Source organism: Pinus tabuliformis, chromosome X (genome assembly GCF_031772625.1).
Source record: "Pinus tabuliformis cultivar Carrire ecotype Pingquan chromosome X, CPIR1, whole genome shotgun sequence".
In the NCBI taxonomy this organism is placed as follows: domain Eukaryota; kingdom Viridiplantae; phylum Streptophyta; class Pinopsida; order Pinales; family Pinaceae; genus Pinus; species Pinus tabuliformis.
This window is the reverse complement of record NC_142308.1, coordinates 962,537,771-962,553,817: the sequence shown is the minus strand read 5'-3', so window position 1 is coordinate 962,553,817 and position 16,047 is coordinate 962,537,771. Positions and strand designations below refer to the sequence as shown.

The window sequence follows — 16,047 nt, the reverse complement described above, 5'->3', positions numbered from 1 at the left end:
TGAACCTTGAAAAAATGGGGATTGGTTGGAGGAGGCCTAAAAGGAACCTAGGGAGAGGTAGTGAAACAATGTTGGGTGGGTGTGGGGCCAAAAGAACTAGAACAAAAATATGAAAAATAGTGGGGGTGGAGGAGGATGCCTTAAAATGAGCCAAAGAGCACTAGAGGAAAGCCCCAAATCATAGGCTCTAACAACAAATGAAATGGCTCATTGTTCAACAATGAAGTAAACACATTCAGAAGAAAACACGAGCCAAAAGATATTGTCTATCCTTTGTTCAACCAATAATAGCTTTATATAGATTTACAAAGGATCCATCTAATTTTATTTGACAAAGTTAACTTTAACTACTCAAGAAATAACTTAGCAACAACTTGCATGTAGCGCAAGGCTGAAAATGAGCCTATTTATTACAATCTAGAGAGGCAAGCTCATGGAGAGGTATGCCCTTGTGGCATAACATGCTTTTATATCTAGCAAAGCATTAAGCTTTCTTTTCACTAAATTATTCCTTATTTGTTGCTCTTCTAAACCATTTTTGTGCTCGGGAAGACTTGTATTAGACATGCACTAGCTAGAACTTTATTTAACTAGTTCATTGAATCTTGATCCAACAATGTGTATGCCCTTCAACTTTGTGTATCTCACAAACCGACCGTGGGATTGACTTGGAACTCGAAGGGCATGTGGAGGACACCCCAAGGCAACTCCTCACCAACTCCCTGAGCAAACCAATGGCTAAATTGGAAATCGTTGGAAGCCAAAGGTAAGCCATCTAGGGTTAGGGTAGAAAAATTTAGAGAAGGAGGTGAAATTGTGGTGATCACTAAGGACTTGTAGACCAGTGCCTAGCCAATTGTGGAGAATGTAGTCAAAGGGAAATTGATTAAGGATTTTTGCTCTAACAAGGAGCCTTCTTGCAACTTTGCATGCCCCAGAGAAGCACCTACAAGGTCACAATAAAGATTTATACTTCAGTTTTCCAAGTAATGGAGTTTCAAGGTGCAAAGTGTTAACCCACCCCTTTGGAATCTTTCGATCTTCTTGCCAATATGAATAATATATGCAACGAGCCAAGGTTATGAAGTGTTTAAGAATTTTGCATCACAATTAGTGCACAAAATAACCATAGCAATAGTGTTCCATACATTAGACCATAAACATGAAAGATTTCACATAAGAAAAGCACTTACATGACATGAAGATTATATCCATCCATTAGACTTGCAAAGAATGAAGCTCCAAGACAAATAACAAATATCCAAACATCAAAATGCATCAATTGATCTCCAATTCATCCAACAATAGCAAGTTCGAAATCTTTTCTCCAAAGAGATACAAATCCAAGTGATGATGATTGAGAGAGAATGCCTCTCTTCTATTTATACAATCCTCTAAGGGATTCAATTAGCCTATTTTAGCCTAGTAATGCCCCTAAAGTAAAATAATGTGCAAAATAACAATACTTCTGGTGACAAGCCCACCAAATAGCTCCATAATATGAAAAATAAGCCTCTGGGTTGAAATGGTAATACAATAGCTAGGAGGGCCTTTGAAAGGCCAAATGGAGTCCAACATGTGCCGAAATGAAAAGGCTCCAAAAATGTTGATGAAGGGGATGACCCCTTGACCTCCAAGCAAACAACCTGTGTTGCTCCCAAGTGGCTGTGGGGGCACAAAAACATCCTCATGGGTCTCCAACTGGATCAAACAAGCATGTATCCCATTTACAAGGGCTAGAATAGTGATGCAAGCCCTCCCTTTGTCTCCCACGGTGAGACAAAACCCCATCTGGGCCCTTGATCAACTGCCAAGTGTGTGGTGCAAGTGTGTAGTTGGTTGGGTAAGGTGGTCCAGGTGCATCATCATCGTCAAATAAATAGGACACGAGCGAGAAATGAATGGTGCTAAAAGATCTAATGGCATGGTAATCTACTCTCTACAATAGTGGAGGCCCATGGCTCTCAATGCAAATCCTACAAGTGTCATTATGATCCTCTGGAAGGCTTGGACCCCGTATAGGTAGACCAAAACCAATATGAAGACCCACTTGCAATCCTGTATAAGATCCAATGCATCTCCTCACCTTCCAGTACAACAAATCATTACTGTAATTGAGCAAATGAGCTTACAAACCATGGAATCAAGTGGGCACTTCATAGTGGCATGCCCTTCTTTAATGGGATTTAGAATGTATAGACGTCTCCAACTTCAAGAAGGAGTTTAATCAAGGACCTTATTAGGTGGTTTCAACCTCTAAGGGAGAGACAGGTCCATGGTACATTCATCATATGGCTGGTGGCATGTGGTACAATGATGGAACGAAATGGGGCATCAGGGGAAGGCTCCAATCCACATGCCATGGTACAAGGGTAGTTAGGATGGGGGAAGCCCACACTTGGGTGTACAGATGTAGGAGGGAACAATTGTGGTACATGAGTTGCCTCGACCTTTGTTTTTCCACCCTTCTTCATATGCCTTTTTCCTTTTATTGATTTTTCTTTTACAACTGCTTGGGGCTTTGGGGGATGAGAGCATGATGCATGAGATGTAATAGTGAACACCCCCTTAAGGCTGGGCAGTTCATTGCCCACCAGGGGTTGGGACAATCATGGGTTCCTTAATGATGCAAAGGGGCCAATATAAGGGGCCCTAGGAACCGGGGTGATGGCCATAATGAGAGGGGTAGAGCTCATGTTGGCTTTTGCCCATGTGCTAAATTTGTATGTCCTGACCATCTTCTGCATTTTATGGTACAGTTACTGTTGAGAGTGGCCAAATTATGCTTTTTACTTTCTTTCTAGCTGCATCTACCTCCGAGGCATCATTCCAAGCCTGACCCAAAGTATGGACAAGGGGAGGGGGAATGCTACCTCCTTGTGGACCCAATGGACAAATGTGGACCCAATTGGGAAATATGTGAAAGGGGTAATAATGAGCGAAGGGGAGTGATATATGTGGTATTGAGAAGCAAGACCACGCAACCAAAATTAGGGTTTCCCATGAAGCGGCCCTCCTAAAGAGGGGTAATAATGAGCGAAGGGGAGTGATATATGTGGTATTGAGAAGCAAGACCACACAACCAAAATCAGGATTTCCCATGAAGTGCCCCTCTTAAAGCTAGTAGCCAATAAAGGAGATCCCACGGGACTAGGATACAAGGCTAACCACCAAATTGGATAAGGGGACAAGAGTACAAACTGCAAACCAATCCCATTCTTTTTGCCGAATCCCCCCAATAATCCATGCCCAAAAGTGTCCATGATAAGAAAGCAAAAATACTCAACTACATAATGAAAGCCATACCTTCGGGGTTAGAAGGCCCACCTTCAAAACATATGATCATGATAGATAGGCGAGGGTGCATAGTAGCTGGCTCAGGTGGCGGAGATAATGGCACATCAAGCTATTTGGGGCCGCAAGGGGCTGCCGGCTGCCAGTTGAAGACAATCTAGGAGAAAACATTCTGCTATGGGTGTCACCCACAGGTGGTGGGTAACATCTGGCTCCAACTAGGACATGATCTCTCAGTAGAGTGTACGAACGTATTCAAACGGGGAGGTCATGATAACAAGACAATCTCTTGGGACCATAGACCTATTACCTGCACATCAAAGACTAAGCACACAGGGCAACATGTTTTTGTGGTGTCTTATGATCACCCATGCTTATGTTAGGCCATAAAATCAACAAGAAATAAAATTTACTCTAGATGCAATTCTAATCTAAATGCCACTACTCTAGCATGATAAAAGAATATGATGTTAGTTCTAATGCGAAAATCGATATGTGATGCATCCTACCCTAACATGCAGATCCTTTCAGGTCAATACAAAGTGTAATCATAGAGCCAATGCAACCAACATATCATTAGATCAATATAATAATTCTTTCCCATATGATTACTTATGCAACAAACCCAAAATCCAACATAGAAACAAACACATGGAGGATGATGCGGGTGGGAGACGGGAAAATATGATATCCATATGATGTAGAAAGGAATCCTGGATGAGGGGAAAGATACCAATTTAGAGGTTCAAAGCCTTTCCTGTAAGCACAAAATGGAAGAATGAATGACCAAGCTCAAGAACTCCCTATCATGATCATTGTTCATAACTTCATGCTTCGTGGTCGCCTCAAGGTCATGATGGGAAGGAAAAGGGGACCCAGGATAAGGATGGACACAACAAACTTATTGCTCGATATGATGGTCACATTGAAAAAGGGCAACACTTGTGTGCTCACAGTCCTGAGGGTATGACTGGGGAGAAGGGATACATCTAATGAGTGGCTCTTACTCAACATCATACTCAAGAGGGGTGAAGGGTTTATCAATATTAGTGATGGTATGAGAACGGGCAAGGCAAGGGCTTATAAATAATTTATCCATGTCATTAGGATCTTGGAGAAGGCATGGGAAAGTAAAGCCTTTGTCAGTTTCATGATCGATATCATAAATGGAGCCAACTACCTCCAATAGGCCTTCTTCATGCACGGGAAAACAATGATCCTCCTTCTCAGGGGTGTGAATAAGTATATCGTTGTGAGTAGTACCTTGAAGAAAGGGACAACCAATTTCAATTTCATTGTCAGTATCATAAATAAGTTCATTGTCAAACTGATAGCTGCCCACATCCCATTTTCCCTCACGAATACATAAAAAATCAGAAATGTCAACCTTACAGGGAGCTCTAATATCCATATCCTCCAATGCCTTTTCTTGAACAAGAAACCCTCTTTCATGATGTTCATCCTTATGGGCTTGAATAGGGCTTTCATTCATACCATGCTCATTCCCAGTCTCCAAATTTGCAACTCAAAGTCCCTCCATGGGATGATGGTCATCATTATCTCCCTTAGAGTCATTCCATCTTTCCATATATCCCTCATTCTCATGAGGGTCCCTATTATCTAAATTTTCTTTAGGGTCATCTTGACCATCCAATTGATTCCATTCTGTGGGGCTTCGTTGTTGATTATAATATTTTTCATTGACTAGGTTAATCAGGATATTAAGGTACAAGTATGGTGAGCAAGCTCAAGGAGACGATTGGGATCCCATTTATAGGCACACTGTACATGGTATAGTTCATTACTCTTCAATCTACAATATTCAAATATGAAATCCCTATCCTTGTGCTTCATCAAATACTCATAATACTCAACACATTGGTCCACACTTTCCTACTATTTTTGAAGGTCTTCATGATCAATTTTATTGAAAGGAAAGTGAAGAGTGATTTTTTTTTCCATAACAAGCCATCATTCATGATTTTGCATTTAGGATAAAAATGGAGTCGCCAGGGTGAATGTAAATGCCTTGATAGATGCTTGCCTCACCCTACAAGCATTTAACTTTGAAGTTCAAATGAAGAACTAGGCATCATTCTTCCAATGGAGTTGCCAAGAATGATGTTTTGATAATGTCGTAAGAGAACAAGACACATGTCTCGTGTCGTCGACGCCAAAAGTGTTGCTGCTCAATATAGCAGGATCCTAGGAGGGCTTCCAAAGGGACAACTACTAGACCAAGTGATAACAATGGGACAAGGACCCACTGTCACCTCAGTCGATGTCCCCTACTCTTTACGAACTTTCACCGATGGGAGGAGTCCCGGTATAAGGGAAATCCCTATGAATGATAAGTCAATGATGGGATAGATAATGATTTCAAGAGCCCATTCATAGGAGAGACTCAAATGATAGGGTTTACTTGTTCTAGAAGCAAGGTGTGGGGCTCTCCAAGAAAGGCTCAAAGGAGGCCTATACCTAGGGATTAGAGGTATTCCTTGCTAAGGGATGCCCTAGATCTTAAGATTCCTAAGAGAGGAGGGTTTCTAAGTGGCCTTGTGAGATTAAGAATGACGGGGGTTTCTAGTATGATATAATATGTTTTTGATGCCATTTTGGCATTGGAATTCTTATATCCTCGTACAAAGTAACCAATAATAAGAATCTGACAATAGTTCAAAGGTAGAGCTAGTACAAATTTACAATACCTGATTTTTAAGGTCAAAACTAAAGCTTGTGATGATGGAGTTCAATATAGAGTATCTATCCTTTTGTTACAACAAAAATATAATGTGAATGTAAGTTATTCATTTCCCTAAGAAGCTGCCATTTTCATACGTACTCTTAAAATGGGTGACCTCTATACTGTTATGAAACTAGATCGCTCGAGAGTTGAAACGGGTTGCTTGGAGTTGATTCACTTCAAACTAGGTTGTTGTAGTAGAAGTGAAGTATAGACATGGTATGAGAAAAACTTTGATATAGAATTGTGCTAAAATGCCTAAAATACCCTAGATTTAACTTTGAAGAATAAAGATAAAGTTGCTTCATAAATGTAATAGAAACACACATTAATTGATGAGGTGGTGTTGTGACTATGGGAAAATGGTCCTCCACATCGCTGTAATTACTAGTATGTTTGCGCATGCATAGGTTGGTTCCCCTATAGTGTTTTAGGACAAAATATAAAAAAGCTCATATCATGTGACCCTCCTGTCACTAACCAATCTTCAATTTAACCCCTAAAAAAGCTCATTTTTTCCAATCTAACTAAGCTATCTTTAAGACACATGGTGCTTTTCTATCTTATTGGTGATTTCATCTAGGGAAGTAACACTTTGGACCTATAGCTCAGTTGTAGAACATGTGACTATATTAAAAATCATTTCTTGTCCAAAGGGGTTGGATCTAATGGTGGAAAGCGAGGAGCTTTTCACCATTGGGAAAGTTTCAATTCCCATGAGGGCCTAACCTAAAGCCATGGAGGCCCCTTGAATAAGTGATCGAACGTGTGGTTGCACCCAAAGAAACCATATTAAAAATAGTTTCGTGACTCGTGCACACATAAGTGGATCAAAGCCCATCGCCATATCCTTCAATTGTTGAAGTCCATTGGGCTAGGCCAAATGGTGGACACAAGAAGGTGTTTTCCAACCAATATAGGGGACCTGCCTAGGTTCAAAACTTGGTTTACTTGTCTAGCATGGCTTGTGGGCGGTTGCATTAGGCTCAGGAATATAGTGGCAATCCCACTGACTCAATCCCAAATCTCCTCAGTGATAGAGGGCAGTGCGAAAATTCGGGAAACCCCGAATCACTACTGCAACAACTGATTAAGTTTCTTCTATTTGTTGAATAACTGAAAAAATTATTTACTGTGTTCTATGGTAAATATTGAAACCAATACACTACAACCTCCACTAATTAAATTATATGCAGAAACAAGAACTGAGCAAGAAAGAAATAACACACAAGTGACACAGTTGTTTTTGGAAAAATGTCCCCAGAAAAACCCAATGCGGGAAAACCAGTGTAGCAGCTGAGGGTTTGTATCTTTATGTAGTAGTTTTCTGAATACACTCTTTGGATGCCTTACTGGCTATCCAATGTAGAGAATTTGATTGACAGAGAGATGAGTGAGATATACTTCACAGTATCATTGGTGATCCCAGACTGATCTAGCCCCTAGCTGCCTTTGAGCAATCACTACGTTGCTCTGTGTCACAGCTTCTGGGGCCTGCATCACTCCTTTTGGCTAATCGTTATGCTTGTGGAACTTTGACTTCTGCCCTCTTGGTCTCACACCTCGGCTTTTGGCTCTGGAACTCGATTCTCTAGTAAATTTCGGATCTCCTCTCAGGCTCTGCGTTGCCTTTGCATGGCCCTAGGCTGCCCAGCGTGGATCTGCATTGCCTCTTCTGGATCTCTCTCTGCCTTCTCTGTGATGTATCCCCAGATCAGGAAACTCTCCAACTGGAAACTATCTCTGCCCCTCACTGTAAGAAATCACCTCGATCACTTCTCCGGCAACTGCTGTGCTGCTCTCTTCAGAAATCGATCTCTTGATCTCTTACTCGATGTGTTTTCCAAATGCCCATCAAGCTCCTTCTTATAATCCTCTCGTTGATCAATCAACGGCCCAGATTAACTTCTAATCAATGGCTTGGAAACTATCTCTGCCCCTCACTGTAAGAAATCACCTCGATCACTTCTCCGGCAACTGCTGTGCTGCTCTCTTCAGAAATCGATCTCTTGATCTCTTACTCGATGTGTTTTCCAAATGCCCATCAAGCTCCTTCTTATAATCCTCTCATTGATCAATCAACAGCCCAGATTAACTTCTAATCAATGGCTCAGATCATATTGACTTGATCCTCGTCTTCTTCTAGAAGTTTCACCCCCAGTTTGATTAATACCCTTTAATTATTTTAATTTCCTAAGTTCAGACTTAGGCACCCATTAAAAATAATTAATTATTTTAATAAAACTGTTTCCGGGTGGAACTTCCCAAAATGATTTCTGGGTATTTTGGAATACATGTGTCCAAGCCTCCTTGCAAATTTTGAGGCTTAGAGCACATCCGATCCTACCAGAAATAAACACTCCCTCTTAGCGAGGAATGTGCTCTAGTAATGCACCCTGTTGAAGCATCACTCTGATTCTGTAACATCTCCCTCTGCGCTGCTGATGTCTGACATCTACCCACCAACTATTGCGCAAGTGTTGCATCTGTGCTGTTGTTGGCCTTGCAACTGCCAACACTGCATCTGCACTGCACCCCTCGCAAATATTACATCTGTGCTGCTGCTGGCCCTGCTACTAGCAACACTGCATCTGCACTGCAATCGTTTCCAACTGCTCCTGCCGCTGCAACAACAACAGAAAAACATCCAAAATACTGAACCAAAGGTGTTCAGCATGATGCATCTGTTGCTAGAGTTCTAACTACTGCTAGTCTTTGCATTGACTCTCTGAACTCTTTGTGTGGCTGCTGACTCTATATTGTGCCAATTACACTGCTTCCAACTCTACTCTGCGCTGCTTAGTCTCTGGCGCTCCTAGGCACTGCAACTGTCACTCCTGCACTCCTCTGCACCAACTGACACTGGTCCATCCTGCTACTTCTGTTATGGGCTCTCGTAGCAAGGTATTCATCCATGAGGTGGACTCCTCAATGGATCCTGCCCATCTACAGTTCTTTCGAACTATAGTACTAGATCACCCCACCTCTCCCCTAGAGGTATATGGGCCAAATGGTGGACACCATAAGGTGTTTGCCAACCAATATAGGGGACCTGCCCAGGTTCAAAACTTGGTTTACTTGTCTAGCATGGCTTGTGGGCGGTTGCATTAGGCTTAGGAATATAGTGGCAGTCTCACTGACTCAATCCCAAATCTCCTCAGTGATAGAGGGCAATGCGAAAATTCGGGAAACCTCGAATCACTATTGTAGCAATTGATTAAGTTTCTTCTATTTGTTGAATAACTGAACAAATTATTTACTGTTTTCTACGGTAAATATCGAAACCAATACACTGCAACCTCCACTAATTAAATTATATGCAGAAACAAGAACTGAGCAAGAAAGAAATAACACACAAGTGACACCGTTGTTTTTGGAAAAATGTCGATGGAAAAACCCAATGCGGGTAAACTAGTGCAACAACTGAGGGTTTGTTTTTTTATGCAGTAGTTTTCTGAATACACTCTTTGGATGCCTTACTGGCTATCCAATGTAGAGAATCTGACTGACAGAGAGATGAGTGAATATACCTCACAGTATCACTGGTGATCCCAGACTGATCCAACCCCTAGCTGCCTCTGCGCAATCACTGTGCTGCTCTATGTCATAGGTTTTGGGGCCCGTGTCACTCCTTTTGGCTGATCGATTTGCTTCTGGAACTTCGACTTCTGCCCTCCTGGTCTCACACCCCAGCTTCTGGCTTTGGAACTCGATTCTCCAGCAAATTTCAGATCTCCTATCAGGCTCTGCGTTGCCTTTGTGTGGCCCTGCGCTGCCCAGTGAGGCTATGCTCTACCTCTTCTAGATCTCTCTCTGCCTTCTCTGCGATGTATCCCTGGATCAGGAAACTCTCCAACCAGAAACTATCTCCTCCCCTCACTACAAGAAATCACCTCGATCACTTCTCCGGCAACTGCTGCGTTGCTCTCTTCAAAAATCAATCTTTTGATCTCTTATTCGATTTGTTTTTCAAATACCCATCAAGCTCCTTCCTAGAATCCTCTCGTTGATCAATCAACGACCCAGATTAACTTCTAATCAATGACTAAGATCATATTGACTTTATCCTCGTCTTCTTCTAGAAGTTTCACCTCCAGTTTGATTAATACCCTTTAATTATTTTAATTTCCTAAGTTTAGACTTAGGCACCCATTAAAAATAATTAATTATTTTAATAAAACTGTCTCCAGGTGGAACCCAAAATGATTTCTGGGTATTTTGGAATACATGTGTCCAAGCCTCCCTGCAAATTTTGAGGCTTAGAGCACATCCGATGCTATCAGAAATCAACAGACAGGTCTACCGATTCTCCTGATTTAAAAAAACACTTTGAGGCTCTTCATTTTGATCATAGAGTTTATTAATTGCTTAGAGTATGCAGCTGCTCAAAAATCTATATGATATTGCGTGTCATTATTTATGTCCGACGTTTGTGTTTTCCATTAAACCGTTATCATAAAATGTTAGCTCCATGTAATGTATAACCTTCACAGGGTTTGGTAAACAACATAACTTTAAGAACGGAAAATTTAATATTTACAAATAAAATAGTCCCAAACAGTTCCTTTTTGATGGTATGACAGATAAAATACGAAATAAGTTTAGTGAATTCTTACTAAATTTAGTAAGTTTATGGAAAAGTTCCACAAGCGTACTTGGGATAAGGAGCTAGGAAGAAAGAAAAAATAATATATTGAAGTGTTTAATCCCACTCATAGTCATCAACCAAAAGCATACATAGAGGCCAATATCTCTTGGAGAGCCAAAATTCTTATTGCTCAATTAAGGACTAATTCTCATCAACTCCGTTGTGAAACAAGGCGCTGGAAAAGGCCAAAGGAAGTGTGGGAGGAAAGAGTATGCATTTTTTGTTCTTCCGGAAAAATGGAAACAGAAAAACATTTCATTTTAGAATGTGAGGCCTTCAAAGACAACAGGGAAAGTTATGCAGATATGCTGGCAGCTAGCTCTTGGGATAATCTATTTAGCGAGGGGTTTGTCGAGAAACTGGGAGCATTTATTTTGAAGCTTCACAGAAAAAGGGCTGAATACATCAAGCAGATGAAGAAGCAATCTGTCCCATAGGCTATCTTTAGCCTCGTGGACGTTAAAATAATTTCTTTCTTTCTTCTTTCTAATGCCTAATTATCTTTTACTCGTTTCAACTTTATGAGAGTGTTCTTTTTTGTTCGTTTATTTTCTTCCTTCCTTTGGTTTTTATTCTCCCCTCCACCTATAATCCCTTTCATTCTTGTATTGGCCCTTGGACATTCAAAGCCATGATGGGTATACCAACCTACCTTGAAGGAATGAGTAGCGATAGAACGATGCTACAGGAGTGGTGTATTACTCGAGCTATCTTAGGAATTTAAGAAAAAAGGCAAGAAAAGCAGTACAAATATTAGAACAATCTACTTGAAGGCTTCTCTGCAATAAACAACAGATCTACTATTAGGCTAAACTTGGAAAAAATTATCTCCATGAAACCATGTAAAGTTGCAGGTCAACATTTGTGCATTCTCAACAATGGGACTATAATATGAAGCTTTTCATGGGCACTTCTCTCTTGCAAAACATGATGAACATTCGAACAAATAAATCCCATAACTGGATAAGTCCAGCAGGCTATGTTTTAGCAGTAAGGCAGGGTGCTTATCGTGATGATGACGCCCAGGTTCAAGCTTGCTAGGCATGCTTTCTCATGTTAATCCAAGCCTGCGATGATGCAGTGCCAGCAGATGACTTTTGACAACATAGATGCTGCTTAGCTGCAGCAGTTAAGGTGGAAGTCTCAAGGTATTTTGTGTTTGACAGCACATTATACAATGTTAATAGGGTACTGTTTTCTTGTTTAGCTACCAAAAAGAAATCTTTTACTTGATGATGTTATCAACCAGATGGATCTAATACTGCCCTTCGGAGTCTAGCGCACTCTCTTATCTCGAGTTGGGGAGCCTCAATCAAGAATATTTTTTCCTTATTTTAGGATATGTTCAGAGATGATATTTTAACCTGTATATGGAACTCGAGATGTAGAAACAGTGGTCTGGGTTGAAAACTGAGATTACTGGATGTAAAAGTAAAAAACACTTGGTTTGAGAATGAAACACTGAAAGTCATCAAAGTAGAAATGCACAGGGTGAGCAAGAACTGCATCTCTAACCTAATAAGAAATTTTAATAGTCATGGCAAATGTCATCTGGATGTGCAGCAGTCGTTCAAATGAGATTGGAAACATATGGTCATCGTCAAAACTCTTATAAAATATTCTTTTCTTGTAGAATGATAGGATGCTTTGGTGTTTTATGATTCAATATACAGTCTTATATTAATGGGATCTTTATATGGAAGAAATAGTGAATCTGCAATGTAGTACTTGGTAGTCTCATAATTGACAGTAACAGATACTCCTGTTTGTCTTCAGGGAACTGGGCATTGGAATTGTACCATACAGTCCTCTTGGTAGAGGATTCTTCTCTGGTAAAGCAGTTGTGGAGAGCTTACCAGAAAATAGTTCACTGGTATATTTCACCTTTTCAATTAAAAATGACCTTTAATACATTTTCACTATGTGCTGATCCATTGAGTGAACTTGTACAAGATGCTTGAGGAAAAATAAGATGCCCTGCTTTCACGCAGTTCTATCTTTGATATTTAATTCAAAATTTTGTGTCCTTGCCTCTTATTGTTGGAGTCAGGTTTCTCATCCAAGATTTAAGGGGGAAAATCTGGAGAAGAACAAAATTTTCTACACACATATCGCGAATTTAGCTAAAAAGCATGGGTGCACACCTGGTCAACTAGCTCTTGCATGGCTTTTGCATCAGGGTGATGATGTTGTTCCCATCCCTGGTGAGTATTACTAACACTTCTCTTTATTCAAGCTGGTAAAAATATCTCTGAAAGTATAGCTAGTGATGCTAGTAAGTTTTCTGTTCAATTTGATTTTTGGGCAGGAACGACAAAAGCAAAGAACCTGGATGAGAATATTGGCTCGTTGAATGTCGAACTTTCCCAGCAGGACTTGGAAGAAATTGCTGGTTCTCTACCCATTGATGAAGTTGCAGGGCTCCGAACTTATGAATCCATGCATCACAAATCATGGCTATTTGCAGACACTCCACAAAAATGATATTCTGGATAATTGCTTTATCAGAAGTGTCCAACTATAAATTATTGATAGGATTTTATTGGTTGGAAACTCAGATCTATAGAGATTTGGCCTTGGTTATAAACTTAGATCTATAGATCTCAGCGTGCAATTGCTAAGTTTGCAAATTCACTTATTTTTCCTTTCTGCATTGGTTCTTACTTAATTAAAAACTAAATTTATCTGAATTAATGTTTTTACCGCATTTAAAAAAAATGAATTATACTATTTCATAAAACAAAGAAGTACATCATAGAACTGAGAGTTACTTTTTTGTGTTGAGTCTGGGTTCTGGACTCCACATTCATTGTAAGTTTGGGAAGAATTTGATTCCATGGGACTCAGAAATGTTGTCAACGGGCAAGTTGTTTCATTGTCAATGACATATCCCAAGATCCATTTTCACTACACCCTGCTACGAATAGAAGCCAAAACCAGGCTAGCTGCTATTAGAATCACAAATATCCCGTACTGTCTCGATATAATGTACTTTCCAAGTAATTAATTACACAGATTCTCTGATGCCAAGCAGTTGGTTAGATCTATCCTTATACCTGAAAAATTTATGCGTGTTATAAGGATTTACTGATGACACTGAAGTAGAAGCTAATTTACTCCACAAAATCTAATCAGTTGTCAGTTGCCAGCATATTCCATAATAAAGTATTTGTCTTAGTAGGATAGATCATACAGTTCTAGTCCAAGGAACAATCGTATCTCTACTTTTGTGCCTGATTTGCAAGCTAATGAACTCCACAAAATCTAATCAGTTCTGTCAGTTTCCAGTATATTCCATATTAGGGTATTTGTCTTTGTAGGATAGACCATACAGTTCTAGTCCAAGCAACAATCATCTCTATTTTTGTGCCCGACATGCAATTAATTAAATATACCTGATGGATATGCTCACCTTTGATCATATTGAATTGCTGTTTTCTTAATATGACAAATATCTGTAGAATAACTGGAATTGTAGTGCAGTGTCCATTTTTCTTAGGAGTAAAAGGGTTGATATTGTCTTTGCAACTGTATAATATGATGGGAAATCAGACTTATTGGGTCTTTACGAATCTTGAATATAAACTTTACAAATTAGCATAAACTGTATGTAGAGTTTAGACAGAATAAACACATATAGGTTAATTGTACGAAGTGTAATTCAATCCGTGAGAGCACAAGACATTTACAAGCAACATTTCCAACTGAGCACTAGTGAGCAAGATCAGACTATAAATCACAAAAGTCTAAGAGTTAAACATAGATTTTGCATAGTATTATCTTGAAATATTCAATGGTGGCTTCCTAGATGGGTGAAAACTAGGTGTTATGATTCTCCATCGAAGTTCAAGTCTTTCCAACAATATTCGTGCTTATTCCTAGGCAATTTCGGCAGAATAAATACCACCACTTGTGGCTCCTTGGCCAAAGGATTTCAATTTGAATGTTGTAAGATGGCTTTTAATTGTAAACTCTCCTAGAATGGGGAAGGATAAACTTGCTGCATTAGGGTAATTGAAACTAGTCAAAAGGATTAACTTACTGCATCAGAGTAATTGGAAACTAGTTAAAAGGATGAACTTGCTGTATGAACTTGCTGTATCAGGGTAATTGGAAACTAGTCAAAAGCAAATCCTATTGAAATTCCATATTAATCACAGATTCATTAGATACCTCTCTTTGCCTAAAATTTTGGAGGATAAGATAGATCTATGCTAACTTAACTTTTTACTTTGTAAAAATTAATATTTTTTAATCACTTTACTTTTTGATTTTTTTTTTCTCTGGTATTTATGATGTCCACTGTAAATTGTTTTGTTTTATTTTATTGGTATGATACCAACCCATGAGGAGTTGACCTACCTTGCACCCCATGCTGTAACCCTATCTCGCTTCTCTAGTTGCAATACCAGTGTGAAACAATTGACTAAATTTATTCAACTCTCTTGAAACACGTCTGGTTGATTATTTTAAGTATGTTGTGTGAAAAGTATCCGTGCCTCTTAGGATATCTTAAAAACTATTTCATATGGTTAAAATTAATTGCAAACATAAACCAACCAAGTAGACATGCCCATGGCATAGACCATTAGACGCCACAAATAATTGCTAGTTTACGAGAGATTTTTCGGCGTAAATCACATGATATTTCATTTATCAACACATTTTGAACCAACCATTGTGGTTTATCGTTAGGACAAGTTGAAGAATCAGATCCAGCTTTGCATGTTAAATAGTCATAGCAAAGCCTCCAACGGCTAAATTGACCAATGGCTAAATTTAACTGGGGATCAGTTAGTTGGACCAGGGTCATAATTTTTATGACCCTGGTCCAACTAACTGATCCCTAGTCAAATTTAGCCGTTGGAGGCTCTGCTCTGACTATTTAACATGCAAAGCTGGATCTGATTCTTCAACTTGTCTTGACGATGAACCACACTGGTTGGTTCGAAACGCGTCGACAAATGAAATATCATGTGATTTACGTCGAAAAATCTCTCGTAAACTTGATATGGATCACAGAAGCCTCAATTCAACAATTTCTAGTTTAATTATTTCAAATTAGATTGATCAATGGATAATATATAAAAAATAAAATAAAATTGAAAAGCTTCCTTGTATCTACAAATTTTTTATGCCCTAGGCTTGAAGCAAGGGTTCATCACCAAAGCATAGATGCACTGAAAGGAAACAAACAAATTGTCTCATGTCTTTGTTGAATAAACGTCAAACGAAGGTAAAAGATTGAATGGAAAATGAATTAGATTCTCAATTTGTATCTACACTATAATGAATTATGAACAAATTGCATTGATTTTAATGTGTATTACAAACATCTAGTACATTGTTCTGTAATTTCTAT

The 16,047-nt window shown here is 39.4% G+C and overlaps 1 protein-coding gene across 1 annotated transcript in view; it reads left to right on the top strand.

Moving 5' to 3' along the window:
• Positions 1–13,375, top strand: part of LOC149142912 (putative aldo-keto reductase 1) — a 49,630-nt gene extending 36,255 nt beyond the window's left edge. Inside the window, exons 5-7 of the mRNA XM_089451373.1 lie at positions 12,462–12,558; positions 12,736–12,889; positions 12,994–13,375. Of these exons, the coding sequence (XP_089307499.1) occupies positions 12,462–12,558; positions 12,736–12,889; positions 12,994–13,169 (427 nt within the window). The 3' untranslated portion in view covers positions 13,170–13,375. The remainder of the gene's footprint in view (positions 1–12,461; positions 12,559–12,735; positions 12,890–12,993) is intronic.
• Positions 13,376–16,047: the final 2,672 nt, after the last annotated feature.